At 46.5% G+C, this 17,905-nt stretch overlaps 1 protein-coding gene across 2 annotated transcripts in view; it reads left to right on the top strand.

Moving 5' to 3' along the window:
• The window catches only part of gcdh (glutaryl-CoA dehydrogenase), a 30,457-nt gene extending 19,585 nt beyond the window's left edge, over positions 1-10,872 (top strand). The window contains exons 6-12 of one of the 2 annotated variants that reach the window (XM_033012267.1): positions 564-693; positions 2,576-2,792; positions 4,090-4,193; positions 8,938-9,063; positions 9,155-9,315; positions 10,150-10,263; positions 10,327-10,872. In XM_033012267.1, coding sequence (XP_032868158.1) covers positions 564-693; positions 2,576-2,792; positions 4,090-4,193; positions 8,938-9,063; positions 9,155-9,315; positions 10,150-10,223 — 812 coding nt within the window. In that variant the 3' untranslated portion in view covers positions 10,224-10,263; positions 10,327-10,872. Of the gene's footprint in view, positions 1-563; positions 694-2,575; positions 2,793-4,089; positions 4,194-8,937; positions 9,064-9,154; positions 9,316-10,149; positions 10,264-10,325 lie in introns of both variants that reach the window. The other variant, XM_033012266.1, reaches the window with a different exon arrangement.
• The last annotated feature ends 7,033 nt before the right edge of the window (positions 10,873-17,905 follow it).

The following is a 17,905-nucleotide window of genomic DNA, read 5'->3' as shown; positions in this document are numbered from 1 at the left end:
CTGTCCTAGGTCTCCTCCATTGTCAGTGGGACTCAATGCAAATTGGAGGAACAGCATCTCATATTTCATCTGGGCATCCTCCAGCCCAGTGATGTGAATATTGACCTCTCTCACCAAGTAACCCCGGCATTCCCTCTCTCTCCATCCCTCCCCCACCCAAGTCGCACCAGCTTCTCCTTCTCACCTAGCACACAGCTAACAATGGCCTGTGTTCTATATCTCTTGGGGTGGGAGATTGCAACCTTCACATGCACAATCAAATAAGATCAAATGGAACAAGTTGTCCTACAACTTTAGGCTGTGCACGCCATAGGCAAGGAGAAGAAGTTGTATATCTCTCTACATCACCGTCTATATCTCTCGTTTCCCTTCCCCCCCCCCCAGTCTAAAGAAGGGTCTCAACCCAAAACATCACCCGTTCCTTCTCTCCAGGAATGCTGCTTGTCCTAAATGTTGAGTTACTCCAGCATTTAGTGTCTATCTTTGTTATAAACCAGCATCTGCAGTTGCTTCCTACACAACCTAACCAGGCGTTGTGTCTTTCTGCTCTTGTCCCCTTGTAGCCAAAGGGGAATTGTTGGGTTGCTTTGGGCTAACGGAACCCAATCACGGGAGTGACCCGTCGGGCATGGAAACCAGAGCCAGGTTTAACGCCAGCAGCAACACTTATACGCTCAATGGGTCAAAGACCTGGTACGTGAAATCTACAGCTTCTTCATACAAGCATGGAGTCTAGTTTAGATATACAGCGCGGAAACAGGCCCACCGTGTCCCCACCGACCAGCCATCCCCGCACACTAACACTATCCTACACACACTAGTGATAATTTACACTTTTACTGAAGGCAATTAACCTACAAACCTGTACATCCTTGGAGTGTGGGAGGAAACCGAAGATCTCGGGGAAAACCCACGGGGAGAACGTACAAACTCCGTACAGACAGCACCCGTAGTCAGGAACAAACCCGGGTCTCCAGCGCTGTAAGACAGCAACTCTACCACTGCGCCACCGTGCCGCCCTGGGTGAAGGGTGGGCAAGATACTTGTGATTACCTAAAGCACAAGGGCTCACAGCTTGTAATGCTCGAGGCGGATACAAGGGAGGTCATAGAGTGATACAGTGTGGAAACGCCCTTCAGCCCAACTTGCCCACACCGACCAACATGTCCCATCTACACTAGTCCCACCTGCCTGTGTTCGCCCCCTATCCCTCTAAACCTGTCCTGTCTAAATGTTTCATTGAGATGGTCCCAGCCTCAACTACCTCCTCCGGCAGCTCGTTCCATACACACACCACCCTTTGTGTGAAAAAGTTACACCTCGGGTTCCTATTAAATCTTTCCCCCCTCAGCTTAAACCCATGTCCTCTGGTTCTCGATTCGCCTACTCTGGGGCAAGAGACTCTGTGCGTCTACCTGATCTATTCCTCACATGATTTTGTACACCTCTATAAGATCACCCTTCATCCTCCTGCGCTGCAAGGAATAGAGTCCCAGCCTGCTCAACCTCTCCCATTTGTCCGGGCCCTCAAGTCCTGGCAACATCCTCGTAAATCTCCGCACCCTCGATAGACACACAAAGCTGGAGTAACTCAGCGGGACAGGTAGCATCTCTGGAAAGAAGGAATGGGTGACGTTTCAGGTCGACATCCTTCTACAGGTCTGAAGAAGGGTCTCGACCTGAAACGTCACCCATTCCTTCACTCCGGAAATGCTGCCTGTCCCGCTGACTTACGCCAGCTTTTTGTGTCTATCTTCGGTTTAAACCAGCATCTGCAGTTCCTTCCTACACATTCTCTGCACCCTTTCCAGCTTGACAACATCTTTTCTATAACATGGTGCACAGAACTGAACATAGTACCCTAAATGTTTAAGAGACTTTCAGGTAAGTATGCAGGGTATGGAGGGATATGGATAATTTGCAGGTAGATAATGAATGAATGAATGAATGATACTTTCATTCATAAGAGGTTTAGTTGAGAGATACAGAATACAAACAGGGCCTTTGGCCAACTGAGTCGATGACCAGCGATCACAGCACACTAGCACTATCCTACACACTAGGGATAAGTTACAGAAGCCAATTAACCTGCATGTCTTTGGGATGAGGAAGGAAGCCGGAGCACCCGGATAAAACCCACGCGATCACAGGGAGAAACATAGAAAATAGGTGCAGGAGTAGGCCATTTGGCCCTTCGAGCCTGCATCGCCATTCAATATGATCATGGCTGATCATCCAACTCAGTATCCTGTACCTGCCTTCTCTCCATACCCCCTGATCCCTTTAGCCACAAGGGCCACATCTAACTCCCTCTTAAATATAGCCAATGAACTGGCCTCAACTATCTTCTGTGGCAGAGAATTCCACAGATTCACCACTCACTGTGTACAAACTCTTTACAGACAGCACCCGTAGTCAGGATCGAACCCCGCTCTCTGGCGCTGTGAGGGAGCAAGTCGTCTGCTGCGCCATTGTGCCGACCAACATGGTCTTGGCATCATGTTGGGAACAGACATTGTGGGCCGAAGGGCCTGTTCCTGTGCTGTCCCTCTGAGGTTTGTTTTCCCTGTGTCAGGATCACCAACTCTCCGACAGCTGACGTCTTGGTGGTCTGGGCCAAGTGCGAGGATGGGATGGTGCGTGGCTTCCTGCTGGAGAAGGGGATGAAAGGGCTGAGCACGCCAAAGATCGAAGGCAAGTTCTCACTGCGGGCTTCCTCCACCGGGATGATACTGATGGAGGACGTCGAGGTCCCTGCAGACAACCTGCTCCCCAACGTGGCGGGACTCAAGGTGAGTTACCTTGCACCACACACACCTTATTTCCTTATCATGAGATGGACACAAAAAGCTGGAGTAACTCAGCGGGACAGGCAGCATCTCTGGAGGGAAGGAGTGGGTGATGTTTTGGGTCGGGACCCTTGGCCTCGACCCAAAACGTCACCCATTCCTTCTCTCCAGAGATGCTGCCTGTCCCGCTGAGTTACTCCAGCCTTTTGTGTCTATCTTTGGTTTAAACCAGCATCTGCAGTTCCTTCCAACACATTCCCTTATTATGTATCTATACACTGTAAATGGCTCGATTGGAATCATGTGTTGTCTATATGCTGACTGTATAGCACACAACAAAAGCGTTTCACTGTACCTCGGTACACGTGACAATAATCTAAACTAACTGAGTCACTCCACTGATTTGACTGCACTGGGCCTGTACTTGCTGGAGTTTAGAAGAACGAGGAGGGACCTCATTGAACCATACAGAATAGTGAACGGCTTGGATAGAGTGGTTGTGGAGAGGATGTTTCCACTAGTGGGAGAGTCTAGGACTAGAGGTCACAGCCTCAGAATTTTCTTTTAGGAAGGAGATGAGGAGAAATTTCTTCAGTCAGAGGGTGGTGAATCTGTGGGATTCTTTGTCACAGACGGCTGTGGAGGCCAAGTCAGTGGATATTTTTAAGGCAGAGATAGATAGATTCTTGATTAGTACGGGGTTAGTGTCAGGGGTTATGGGGAGAAGGCAGGAGAATGGGGTTAGGAGGGAGAGATAGATCAGCCATGATTGAATGGCGGAGTAGACTTGATGGGCTGAATGGCCTAGTTCTACTCCTATCACTTATGACTTTCTGATCTCCCTCACATGAGCAGTGAGCTCTACATCAATGGGCACTAGACCCTGTCAGTGCTAATGACCTTCATAGGGCTGTACAAGAAGGTACAGAACAAAACAGCCTGCACTGATGACTCGGGGATCCACCCTTGTGGGTCCACATTTCCTGAGTCATCGATACAGGCTCTGCTTGGTTTTGTGCCTTCCCATACATCTACTTACCCCTCCCTGTCTATCAGTCTGAAGAAGGGTCTCAATTGGAGTGTGGGAGGAAACCAGGGATCCACACAGGTCGCGGGGAGAAGGTACAAACTCCGTACAGACAGCACTCGTAGTCAGGATGGAACCCGGGTATTTGGCACTGTGAGGCAGCAACTCTACTGCTGCGCCACCGTGCTATACTATCACTAATATCTATGTGTAGCAGCCTAGGATATCTCCCAGCTCTGAACTGCAACTATTGTAATGCCTTTGTTTTTCCAGGGTCCGTTTGGGTGTCTGAACAATGCACGCTATGGAATTTCCTGGGGTGCTCTTGGAGCGGCGGAGTTCTGTTTGGAAACGGCCAGACAATACACTCTGGACAGGTGAAGAGAGGGGAGATGTGACTATTAAACCTTGCAGTGAGTTGAGTTAGAACAACTCTGTTGAATTCCACCTTCCATTTGCAAGGTACAGCAGGTACAGTAAACCCTCGTTTCAACGGACCTCTTTATAACAGATTTTGGTTATAGCGGACTGACCTACTGATGGCTGCCCACACTACCCCCGACACGTACCACCTCCCCGTCTGCTGCCAGGCCGGTCATTCTTCCACCGCTGACCCTTGTCTGCACTCCAGCCGCCTGCGGGCCGACACCCATCAACTTTGCCGATCGTTGCCACTTCCCCATCCGCCAGCAGGCTGGGACCATCAACTCGCCTGGATCCCAGGCCCAGTTCCAGACCGAGGGTCTCAACCCTAACCGTCACCCATCCATGTTCTCCAAAGATGCAGCCTGACCCACTGAGTTACTCCAGCACTTTGAATTCTTTTGTGTATTGTGAAATATTGTTTGTTTCCACTACTTTTTAAAATGATAATCCTTACTCAATTAAAGTAGAAAATCAAGAACCATTTTCCCACCCTTGTCTTTTCCCATGGTCCATTATGACGAGGGTTTACGGTACTTGGAATGGTGGAAATGCAGGTTGCTGTGGCCACCTTTGGGCCAGCCTTTGTTTGAGCCCAGGGTCTGATACTGGGACAAGTCCGGCTCTTGATGGCTGCTCCTGCAGCATCTGACATTGGTTTGTTAAACTTCCATGGCAATGCACAACAGTGGATTTTACGACTATCCATCAACGAGACTTCCCAAAATCTGTGTCCATGTTCAGTTGGGAATTTCAGTGTCTGCTCTTTGAGTGTCTTACTGAGAACACTAACTGCGCAGACTAGGATTAAACCCGGGAAGTTCCTAGTCTAACAACTCTGCTACGACGAAGGCTTCATTTTGTTGTCCAAGCCTACTCCCGTGATGGCCTTAACGTCAGCTTTTAGAGTTACAGCGCGGAAAGAGACCATTCAGCTCGCCGAATCCGCGCCAACCAATGATCACCCCATATACTAGCACTATCCGACACACCAGGGACGATTTACAGTTTTACCGAAGCCAAGTAACCGGCAAACCTGCACATCTTTGGAGTGTGGGTGGAAACCTGAGCACTCTGAGAAAACCCACGTGGTCACAGGGAGAAGGTACAAACTCCGTACAGACAGCACCTGTAGTCAGGATCAAACCTGGGTCTCTGGCGCTGTGAGGCAGCTACTCTACCGCTGCACCACCGTGCCACTCTCCTTAGCAAGCTATTGGTGAAGTTTGAAATGGCTGTTATCTGGCATTGTCTCCAGGTGGGAGACACACTGGGCAAAACTGAATGCTAGAACAGCTTGTTCTCAAACATCTGCAGTTGTACAGAGCCCTAGTGAGACCACACCTGGAGTATTGTGTGCAGTTTTGGTCCCCTTAATTTGAGGAAGGACATTCTTGCTATTGAGGGAGTGCAGCGTAGGTTTACAAGGTTAATTCCCGGGATGGCGGGACTGTCATATGCTGAGAGAATGGAGCAGCTGGGCTTGTACACTCTGGAGTTTAGAAGGATGAGAGGGTAACTCATTGAAACATATAAGATTGTTCAGGGTTTGGACATGCTAGAGACAGGAAACATGTTCCCGATGTTGGGGGAGTCCAGAACCAGGGGTCATAGTTTAAGAATAAGGAGTAAGCCATTTAGAACGGAGACGAGGAAACACTTTTTCTCACAGAGAGTGGTGAGTGTGTGCCTCAGAGGGCGGTGGAGGCGGGTTCTCTGGATACCATCAAGAGAGAGCTAGATAGGGCTTTTAAAAATAGTAGAGTCAGGGAATATGGGGAGAAGGCAGGAACGGGGTACTGATTGGTCATGATCATATTGAATGGCGGTGCTGGCTCGTAGGGCCGAATGGCCTACTCCTGCACCTATTATCTATTGTCTATTGTCTATCCTAATGGTTTGCTACAGTCCTACAGTTGCTGGTGGATGGGTGGAGAGATCCACGTTTATCCAGAGATCCTCCTCTGTGGATTTGAACACCAAGGGGTTCGGAAAATCTGGGATAGGGCAGGAAATGGGCTGGGAAGTGGATGGGGGAACTGCACAAAGCGCTGGTGTAGACACTCTTTTCTATTTGTATTTATATGTGTTTCTCATGTTCCTGCCTTTTCCTGTTCAATATTATGCTCCCATTTCCACATCCAGTGAACAGGCTAGGGTTGATTATTGTCACATGTATCGAGGTACAGTGAAAAGCTTGGTATTCAAGTCAAGTCAAGTCAAGTTTATTTGTCACATACACATACGAGATGTGCAGTAAAATGAAAGTGGCAATGCTCGCGGACTTTTGTGCAAAAGACAAACAACCAAACAAACTATAAACACAATCATAACACATATTCTTTTACATAATAAATAATGGAAGGAAAAACGTTCAGTAGAGTTAGTCCCTGGTGAGATAGGCGGTTACAGTCCGAATGGCCTCTGGGAAGAAACTCCTTCTCAACCTCTCCGTTCTCACCGCATGGCAACGGAGGCGTTTGCCTGACCGTAGCAGCTGGAACAGTCCGTTGCAGGGGTGGAAGGGGTCTCTCATGATATTGTTGGCTCTGGAGTTGCACCTCCTGATGTATAGTTCCTGCAGGGGGGCAAGTGAAGTTCCCATAGTGCGTTCGGCCGAACGCACTACTCTCTGCAGAGCCTTCTTGTCCTTGGCAGAGCAATTCCCAAACCAGATGGTAATGTTCCCGGACAAGATGCTTTCCACCGCCGCTGCGTAGAAGCACTGGAGGATCCTCGGAGACACTCTGAATTTCCTCAATTGCCTGAGGTGGTAAAGGCGCTGCCTTGCCTTACGAGTGCTGAGGCGTGTGATGCCCATGTCATATCCTCGGAGATGTGGACTCCCAGATATTTAAAACAGTTCACCCTATCCACAGGATCCCCATTTATCCTCAATGGAGTGTACGTCCTCGGATGATGTGCCCTCCTAAAGTCCATGATCAGCTCCTTCGTTTTTTTGATGTTCAAGAGGAGGCTGTTATCCTGGCACCAGAGTGCTAGACTCAGCCACCTCCTCCCGGTAGGCCTTCTCGTCGTTGTCTGAGATCAGGCCCACCACCACAGTGTCATCAGCAAACTTAATTATTGAGTTGGAGCTGAACCTAGCCACACAGTCATGTGTGTACAGGGAGTACAATAGGGGGCTGAGGACGCAACCCTGGGGCGATCCTGAGCACAGGATCGCCCCAGGGTTGCGTCCTCAGCCCCCTATTGTATTGCCTGCTATCGAACAAATCGGATAATACTGTACATAAATATAATCAAGTCAAACTCAAGTACAGTAGGTAGAGCAAAGGGGAAGATACAGAGTGCAGAATATAGTTCTCAGCATTGTAGTGCATCAGTTCCACAGACAAAGTCCAATGTCCGCAATGAGGTAGAGGTGAATGGGACAGTACCCTAGCTTATGGAAGGACCGTTCATAAGCCTGATAACAGAGGGGAAGAAGCTGTTCCTGAGTCCGGGGGTTCGTGCTTTCAAGCTTCTGTATCTTCTGCCCGTCGGGAGCGGGGAGAAGGAGGAATGACCGGGGTGGGACGTCTTTGATTGTGTTGGCTGCTTTTCCGAGGTAGCGTGAAGTGTACATCGTGTTAATGGCGGGGAGTCTGGTTTGTGAGATGGACTGGGCTTTATCATCAACAACTCTGCCATTTAAAAATATATATATTTTGCGGTATTGGTCCCAAACCAAGCCGTGTTCCAACCCAACCGTATGTTTTCCCTGGCGCATCTGTAAAACCAAGAAAGGGAGATCCCATTGCACACCCCTGAGCTGCAAATTGCTGCGTGATGTATGGGATGAAGGAGAAGGGATGTGCAGGGGCAAGTTTTATTTAACACAGGGTGGTGAGAACCGGGAATGCACTGTGGAGGCAAGTACAATAGTAAGAGACTTGGATAGGCACCTTAATATGCAGAGAATGGACGTATATGGATCATGTGCAGGCAAGAGTTGGCCTTGACATCATGTTCAGCACAGACTAATTTGAGGAAGGACATTCTTGCTATTGAGGGAGTGCAGCGTAGGTTTACAAGGTTAATTCCCGGGATGGCGGGACTGTCATCTGCTGAGAGAATGGAGCAGCTGGGCTTGTACACTCTGGATTTAGAAGGATGAGAGGGATCTCATTGAAACATATAAGATTATTAAGGGTTTGGACACGCTAGTGGCAGGAAACATGTTCCCGATGTTGGGGGAGTCCCGAACCAGGGGCCACAGTTTAAGAATAAGGAGTAAGCCATTTAAAACGGACACGAGGAAACACTTTTTCTCACAGAGAGTGGTTAGTTTGTGGAATTCTCTGCCTCAGAGGGCGGTGGAGGCAGGTTCTCTGGATACTTTTATGAGAGAGCTAGATAGGGCTCTTAAAAATAGCAGAATCATGGGGGTTTGTGGGGAGAAGGCAGGAACTGATTGGGGATGATCAGCCATGATCACATTGAATGGCGGTGCTGGCTCGAAGGGCCAAATGGCCTACTCCTGCACCTATTGTCTATTGTCTATTGACATTGCAGGCCGAAGGGCCTGATCCTGTGCTGTACTGCTTTATATAATATAATTGCAAATTATACGACAAATAGGAAATGGGAAGGGGTTTGTTGAGCAGAGTGGTAACCTTCCTGTCACCAGTCATAGAAGGAAAGTCAAGCCATCCCCAACCGTGATATTCATCGGTCTTTCTCGCTCCGTGACAGGATTCAGTTTGGAGTTCCTCTCGCTCGTAACCAGCTGATCCAGAAGAAGATGGCGGACATGTTGACTGAGATCACCCTGGGCCTCCAGGCCTGCATCCAGCTGGGTCGCTTAAAGGATGAAGATAAGTGAGTCCCGCTGCAAACGCCGCCCTCGTTCACTGGGAGCAGAGCCAAGACCGCTGGTTTGCTGATGAGTTATTTCCACTCCTTTCCGTAGATCCACGCCCGAAATGATCTCGATGCTGAAGCGGAATTCCTGCGGGAAGGCCCTGGACATTGCCCGGCAAGCCCGCGACATGTTGGGCGGGAATGGGATTTCGGACGAGTACCATGTGATTCGGCACGTGATGAATCTGGAGGCTGTGAACACTTACGAAGGTGAGGTACCTCCTCCATGTTCTGGCCCAGTTTTGCAGTATCCCTGCCGAACATGATCCCAAGACCACCTCTTATCTGCCTACACATGATCCATATCCCTCCATTCCCTCCATGTCATAAAGCCTCATAAGCACTACTAACGTACCTACCGCCAGGCACTCGCCACCCTCTGTGTAGACAATAGACAATAGGTGCAGGAGTAGGCCATTCGGCCACGAGCCAGCACCGGCATTCAATGTGATCATGACTGATCATCCACAATCTGTACCCCGTTCCAGCCTTCTCCCCATATGCCCTGACTCGGCTATTTTTAACGCTATCTAAAGGGCCTGTCCCACTTGCGCGAACTTTACAGGCGACAACGTGATAAGTCGCCAAATTATTCAGCATGTTGAAAATTCAGCGGCGACCAGAAAGACGCTACGACTCTTTGGTGAGCTCACACGACCATACAGACTGTATAGTCGTGAGAGGTCTCCTATGGTTGTGAAAGGTCACCTGGGGTTGCCTGTATGTCATAAGTGGAACAGACCCTTAACTCTCTTTTGAAAGCATCCAGCAAATTGGCCTTCACTGCCTTCTGAGGCAGATAATTCCATACACTCACAACTCTGTGTGCAAAAGCTTTTCATTATCTCCGTTCTAAATGGCTTACCCCTTATTCTTAAACTGTGGCCCCTGGTTGTGGACTCCCCCAACATGTTTCCTGCCTCTAGCGTGTCCAAACCCTTAATAACCTTGTATGTTTATCAGAAGCACAGGAGAGCAACATTATCGAGATGTCTGCATCGTATTTAAAGCTAACATTGTCTCCTTTACTGTTTCATTCCTCAGGGACTCATGATATCCACGCACTGATTCTTGGAAAAGCGATCACAGGCCTGCAGTCTTTCACAGTAGAGAATTAATCCCACGTTCGGAGAAGTGACTTCTTTAAAAAGAGTGGCAATTTAATAATAATAATAATGGATGGGATTTATATAGCGCCTTTCTAATACTCAAGGCGCTTAAATTTGTCCGTTTGTTTCTGGATTCATGACCCTGGTTAAGATGAGCTGGCATCTGTCGGCTGTCCAAACACTAATCTGCTGCATGACCTTGAAGCCTATAGAGCTAGTTTGGGGAGTCGGCATTTAATACTACGCTCCTACTCCTTCACCTCTAACCTCAACAGTTTTTCTCCAACTATTTATTCGTCTGATTTTTAAAAGTTACCATTGAAAATATTTCCATCCTGCTTTTCCACTTCATGTTTAGCTTTGTTTTCTAAGCCAGTCTCATCTGCGCCAATTTATTTTAAAATCTAACATGGTCGCATTTCTCGGCAGTTGTCAGGTCGGCTGTGTTGGTTCTGTTGCTGGTGCTTTTCACACAACTGCTTGTGATGTTTTTCTCTCTTCCCTAGAATCAAACTTTCTTTCAAAGGTAAAGATTGAAAGCAGCAAGAATTTGAATTCTCCTGCGTTTGAGCCCATAATTTGGTAGGAAATATCGTTTGCAGTGAAAAACACACAATTAGCACATTTTTTAAAAGCTTCTACATTCTAGATTTCAGTTGTTTAAAAATCCTTTCATAGAAACATAGAAAATAGGTGCAGGAGTAGGCCATTCGGCCCTTCGAGCCTGCACCACCATTCAATATGATCATGGCTGATCATCCAACTCAGTATCCTGTACCTGCCTTCTCTCCATACCCCCTGATCCCTTTAGCCACAAGGCCCACATCTAACTCCCTCTTAAATATAGCCAATGAGCTGGCCTCAACTACCTTCTGTGGCAGAGAATTCCAGAAATACATCATTCTCTGTGTGAAAAATGTTATCCTCATCTCGGCCCTAAACGATTTCCCCCTTATCCTTAAACTGTGACCCCTTGTTCTGGACTTCGGGAACAATCTTCCTGCATCTAGCCTGTCCAACCCCTTAAGAATTTTGTAAGTTTCTATAAGATTCCCCCTCAATCTTCTAAATTCTAGCGAGTACAAGCCGAGTCTATCCCGTCTTCCTTCATATGAAAGTCCTGACATCCCAGTAATCAGTCTGGTGAACCTTCTCTGTACTCCCTCTATGGCAAGAATGTCTTTCCTCAGATTAGGAGACTAAAACTGTACGCAATACTCCAGGTGTGGTCTCACCAAGACCCTGTACAACTGCAGTAGAACCTCCCTGCTCCTATACTCAAATCCTTTTGCTATGAATGCTAACATACCATTCGCCTTCTTCACTGCCTGCTGCACCTGCATGCCTACTTTTAATGACTGGTGTACCATGACAGCCAGGTCTCGTTGCATCTCCCCCTTTCCTAATCGGCCACGGCCCATGGCTGATCATCCAACTCAGTATCCTGTACCTGCCTTCTCTCCATACCCCCTGATCCCTTTAGCCACATCTAACTCCCTCTTAAATATAACCAATGAACTGGCCTCAACTATCTTCTGTGGCAGAGAATTCCACAGATTCACCACTCTCTCTGTGGAAAATGTTTTTCTCATCTCGCTCCTAAAAGACTTTCCCCCTTATCCTTTCATGCCTTCAGTCCTGAACCCTAATTTAAACTTGCGTGTCTCCTGAATTTGTTCGTGCAGCAAGTCATGAATTTGATGTATCAAATGAAACATTTCCCAGAAAAGGTGATTTTTATTTCACTCTTCTGAGTAAGCATTGCACTATATAAGCCAGCTGCTTAAATGGTCATTATAAGCCACTTGAACTGTGCCTTTGCTTTTTAAATATATACCTTGTTGTCCTCGTACACAAGTACTAAATTAAATAGACACAAGGAACTGCAGATGCTGGTTTACATTTAAAAAAATCACACAGTATTGGAGCAACTCAGCAGGTCAGGCAGCTCTGGATAACATGGTTAGGCCACATCCAGTGAATGTTTTGGGTCAGGACCCTTCTTCAGATGGAAGGGTTCCAAACTGAAATGTCTGCCTATCCATGTCTTCCAGAGATGCTGCCTGACTTGCTGATTTACTCCAGCACTCTGTGTCTTCTAAATTGTGTTACATAAAGAAACATAGAAAATAGGTGCAGGAGGAGGCCATTCAGCCCTTCTAACCAGCAACACAATTCATTGTGATCATGGCTGATCGTCCCCTATCAATAACTCGTACCTGCCTTCTCCCCATATCCCAGGACTCCACTAGCCCCTAGAGCTCTATCTTGTACCCTCTGACAGCAATGCACATCTTTGTATCACACTGGGGAAGCTATCATTTTTATTATATGTCAGCAGACATTTTAGATTGTATTGTGATTACCACTTTGCAATCTAAAGAACAAATTCTGATGTCCCAGATAACAAACCTAGATTGGTGGGATTAATTCCAGGAAATAGTTGCCAATGTATATTAAATTACTGATTTGGAGAGCTTTGGAGCTGGTGCAGAATGGAGGAAATTGCATTAACCCTTCCTCCTCCTCCTCCTTTTCCCCATCCCCCAAATCCCATCAACATGAATAACTTTTGTTTGGAATTAAATTTGAAGATGTTCTTGTTAACCCAGATTAATTCACGATTGGAATGTGGAAGGGCAGGTTTTTTTTTCTGGGTGTGGATGCAGCTGCCAGATCCATTATATAAACACAATGAACTGCTGATACTGGTTCACAAAAAAACCCACCTGAAATGCTGAAGTAACTCAGCGGGTCAGGCCATATTTCTGGAGAACCTGAATAGGTGACATTTCAGTCTGAAGATGGGTCCTGACCTGAAACGTCACCATGATCATTATATGTTGTCTATCAATAACTGTCCTTGGAGATAGTGGCAACCTTCTTAAAATGCTTCCGTCTATCTGGTGAAGGTGCAGCCACAATACTGTTGTGCAAGAAGCTCTGGAATTTACCTCAGTTGCCATCCTTTACACAGTTGTCAAGTCACTCTTGTTAAATGACTGCCTCACAATGTTAGACAGACCTGTGGAATAATGGTCGTTTTTGACGTGGAGATTGCGAAACATGACACGGGGTGTTTTGTTATAGACGCCCCCAGCTGATCAAAGTAACCTGCACACAGAATGCTAATGAATAGACTGCCTTACTAACAAGACTCCAACCTTTGATAGATTTGAGAATCTTGGCTCAATAACAATTTATTATAAGGTAAAGAAAACCTTAAGAATCTGAAGAAGGGTCTCGGCCCGAAACTTCACCCATTCCTTCTCTCCAGAGATGCTGCCTATCCTGCTGAGTTACTCCAGCTTTTTGTGTCTGTCTTCAAAGAAAACCTTTCTCTGCGGTTATTCACAAATCAATTAAGTTTATTCTTGCCAACCTGCTGTAAAGTCTTTCTGCCCTAAAGGGCCTGTCCCACTGTACGAGGTAATTCAAGCGTTCTCCCGAGTTTCCCGATTCGAACTCGGAGAATTACGGTAATAGCCGCTCGTAGGTACTCGGGGGCTCTCGTGGACATTTTTCACAGTCCTGAAAAAACTTTTGAGTTACCGCATTTCCCTAGTACCTGCCGTTAGCATTACGAGACATCCCCGAGCTCCGACGTACCCGCTATGTACTTACCACGAGTTTGATTTTTTTTAAACTCAGGAGAGCTCTTGAATTGCCTCGTACAGTGGGACAAGCCCTTAAGACTTCCCTGCAAACTGCTTCTTCCAACAAGCCACGCTGACTCGTTTGTTCTTACACCTTTCGCCTTCTGTGTAAAAATGCTTGCCTCCAACAGCCGCTCCCGTCTTTGGATTAAGAGTGCTCTAAACTGACACTGAATGTATAAAACACCCTGCAGCATGTTGAAGCTTGAGCTCCTGTTCAAGAAAAATGCTGACATCTTCCTTCCAACACGTTGATTGTAAAGTTAGCATTGTTTTCAGAGCAACAAAAATACAAGCCGAATAAATATAGTGATAAAATGCAAATTGACGTGTGACTTTGAAGAAAATGTTCTTTTGTAAATCCTGCGTAAATAATAGATTTTGGCACAATTTTAAAGATTTATGAATAATAAAGATTTTTTTCGTAGAAATGTTGTGTTCACTGAGCTACAATGGTCTAATGTTTAAAAGCCCTATCCCACGGTACGAGTTCATTCCAAGAGCTCTCCCGAGTTTGCCCTGATTCGAACTCGGAGATTTACGGTAATGGCCACTCGTCGGTACTCGGGGCTCTCGTGGACATTTATCATCATGTTGAAAAATCTTCACGAGTCTTCCCGTGCTTACCTGCCGTTAGCGATTCTTCCCGAGTACCTGCCGATAGCGCTAAGAGACGTCCCCGAGCTCCGACGTACCCGCTACGTTCATTCCCCGTGCTTACCACAAGTTTGATTTTTTTTTTAAACTCAGCAGAGCTCTTGGAATGAACTCGTACCGTGGGACAGGGCTTTCAGAAGGAACTGCAGATGCTGGAAAAATCGAAGGTAGATAAAAATGCTGGAGAAACTCAGCGGCTGAGGCAGCATCTATGGAGCGAAGGAATAGGTGACGTTTTGGATCGAGACCCTTCTGAAGAAGGGTTTCGACCCGAAACGTCACCTATTCCTTCGCTCCATAGATTGCTGCCTCGCCCGCTGAGTCTCTCCAGCATTTTTATCTACCCACAATGGTCTAATGAATGTTTTCATCCACCATGCCTTCCTTCCTCTTTCTCCTAGTAATTTGTCAATTTATTAATCATCATTCCTGCCTTGAAATTAATATATTGCACTACATAACCTGTACTTCAAAAACTGAGTGTGGGACCTTTCCCCATGCAAGCAGGAGACCTGCCTACTTCCAGGACACCTGCCTACTGCCAGGACAGGTCAGAGATTCATGTGGACAGTAAGGTCAGGGTCCAAATTGCTTCTCTGAGCTGCCTGTATTTGGAGAGCATGGATAACAGAAATTAGGAAACGTGGATCAACAAGAGAATCTGGGGAGGTTTTCCTTGAATCAGGAAGATGAGAAGGGATCTACATTGATAGGACAGGTTTGGAGGGATATGGACCAAACGCAGGCAGGTGGGACTGGTGTAGCTGGGACATGTTGGCTGATGTGGGCCTGTTCCCAGTGTATCACTCTATGAATCTTGATATGTATTTAAGCTAACGATCCAGATTGAAATTATTCCCATTGGTGAAGGCTCAACAATCAGAATGATCAAAATGAAGGTGGTTGCTGTAAAAAGGAAGTGACATGAAGAAAGCTCTCTATGCAGCAACTAGAATCCAGAATACACCGCTCCATGTGGTGGAGAAAGCAGATATAATTGTCATTAAGGATGTCATTAAGCTGGAAGGAATGCAGAGTAGATTTATGAGGATATTGCCGGGACGAGGGTCTGAGCTATTGGGGAAAGGTTTGGCAAGCTGGGGTTTATTCTTCGGAACGCAGGAGGCTGAGGAGGCTATTTTTATGGTGGTGTATAAAATCATGAGGAAATAGACAGGGTGAATGCACGAGGGGTGCAGGGCATTAGGAAGAGTGTAAGTGGCATCAAATTGGATTGCTTTTGCCAGCATGAATTTGATCAATCAAATGGCCTTTTTCCGAGCAGTAATTTTTCAATGAATGCTGTCATGGATAAAGCTGACAAGAGAACTGAACTATATGGCATTCAACCCGGAAAATTGTGACAAGGTACAAACAGCATTAGAAACATAGAAAATAGGTGCAGCAGGAGGCCATTCGGCCCTTCGAGCCAGCACCGCCATTCATTGTGATCATGGCTGATCGTCCCCTATCAATAACCCGTGCCTGCCTTCTCCCCATATCCCTTGACTCCACTAGCCCCTAGAGCTCTATCTAACTCTCTTAAATCCATCCAGTGATTTGGCCTCCACTGCCCTCTGTTGCAGGAAATTCCACAAATTCACAACTCTCTGGGTGAAAACGTTTTTTCTCACCTCAGTCTTAAATGTCCTCCCCTTTATTCTAAGACTCTGGTTCTGGACTCGCCCAACAGTGGGAACATTTTTCCTGCATCTAGCTTGTCCAGTCCTTTTATAATTTTATATGTTTCTATAAGATCCCCCCCTCTTCCTTCTAAACTCCAGTGAATACAAGCCTAGTCTTTTCAATCTTTCCTCATATGACAGTCCCGCCATCCCAGGGATCAATCTCTTGAGCCTACGCTGCACTGCCTCAATCACAAGGATGTCCTTCCTCAAATTGCACTGTAAAGCATTACCACAGACTTATGCAAGAGTTTACCCGTTAAACAAATCGCACATGTGAAAGGGGAACATTCTGCAGTTAAGTTTGATTCTGATTTTCTGAACATGACATTTCCCACTTTAACTATTTTGCCCTGTAAATATTGGTCTGATTTGTGTAATAGTTTTTGCAGGAACGAGAAGGATATACCAAGGCTCAGGCTCTTAAGTTCTACCCAGATGCAAACAATGAATAAGGGTGCAGCTTTTGGATGTGTAGGAAGGAACTGCAGATGTTGGTTTAAACCGAAGATAGACACAAAATGCTGGAGTAACTCAGGCAGCATCTCAGGCAGTACAGGCAGCATCTCTGGAGAGAAGGAATGGGTGATGTTTCGGGTCGAGACTCTTCTTTGTGCATCTTTTGGATATCAGGTAGAGTTAATGTGTTACATTTTGTTGAATGTGCTCCTGCAGTCAGCTGAGTGTCATGTGCGGCCAAATTAATTTAAATTTACTGAGCCGAGACTTTTAGCCAGAATTAATGTGCTGAGTAAATTATTGCAGAAAATTGTATATTTTACGAAGATTAGACAGAATAGTGGTGGAAGAGGTTTGCGTGGAGCTTAACAGAGGCAATGATCAATTGGAAGGTGGCCTATTTCTGACCAGTATTCTGTGTTAAATAACCATACTGTTTCTGTATTATCCAACCATTGCCACTGGATGATGCGAGCATCAGGTTTACTGACTAAACCATGCGTGAATTTACATTACAACGTGACAATAAATCTGTCACACAGCTTACAATTGTCGTGCTGTCAAATGCACAGCTGAACGGCTGGAGGACGCAGAATGATCGACTGATAATCTCATAATTTGTTGCACTTTTCTCATCCGGATCTCACCCTCATTTCCCCTCAGGCAAGTGGTACAGAAGTGTGAAAACGCACATCTCCAGATTCGGGGACAGTTTCTACCAGCTGTTATCAGGCAACTGAATCATCCTATTAACAGCTGGACACCCTCGGACTATCTTTAATTGGACTTTACCTTGCACTAAACATTATTCCCTAATATCCTGTATCTGTACACTGCGGATGGCTCGATTGCTTTGCCATCCCCTCTCCTCACTGGAACATGACGTCCCTGAACTTTGATCAAATGGCCTTTAAACGACTCCCACGTCAGATGTAAACTTACCCAATAACAACTGCTCTCAGTGCAAGGGCCCTATAGTAAATCCCATTCGCGAGTGTTGAGTTCTACGCATGTGGCCTCAACAGACATTCTCTCCAGTATATCCACTTTGAGTGCTGCTGTGACAGACTCCCTAGTTAGCAACTTCTCCACTTATTCCCCCACCTCGATCACGGCTGAAACATTGAAACCCTGGAACATTGAGCTGCCAGTCCTGTCCCTCTCGCAAGTACGTTTCCACAATGTCCTGCCTCTAAATTCATCTGCTTTCTCCACAATAGTTGCATGCATTGAA

Source organism: Amblyraja radiata, chromosome 35 (genome assembly GCF_010909765.2).
Source record: "Amblyraja radiata isolate CabotCenter1 chromosome 35, sAmbRad1.1.pri, whole genome shotgun sequence".
Lineage (NCBI taxonomy): Eukaryota > Metazoa > Chordata > Chondrichthyes > Rajiformes > Rajidae > Amblyraja > Amblyraja radiata.
This window is presented reverse-complemented; position numbering and strand designations above follow the sequence as displayed.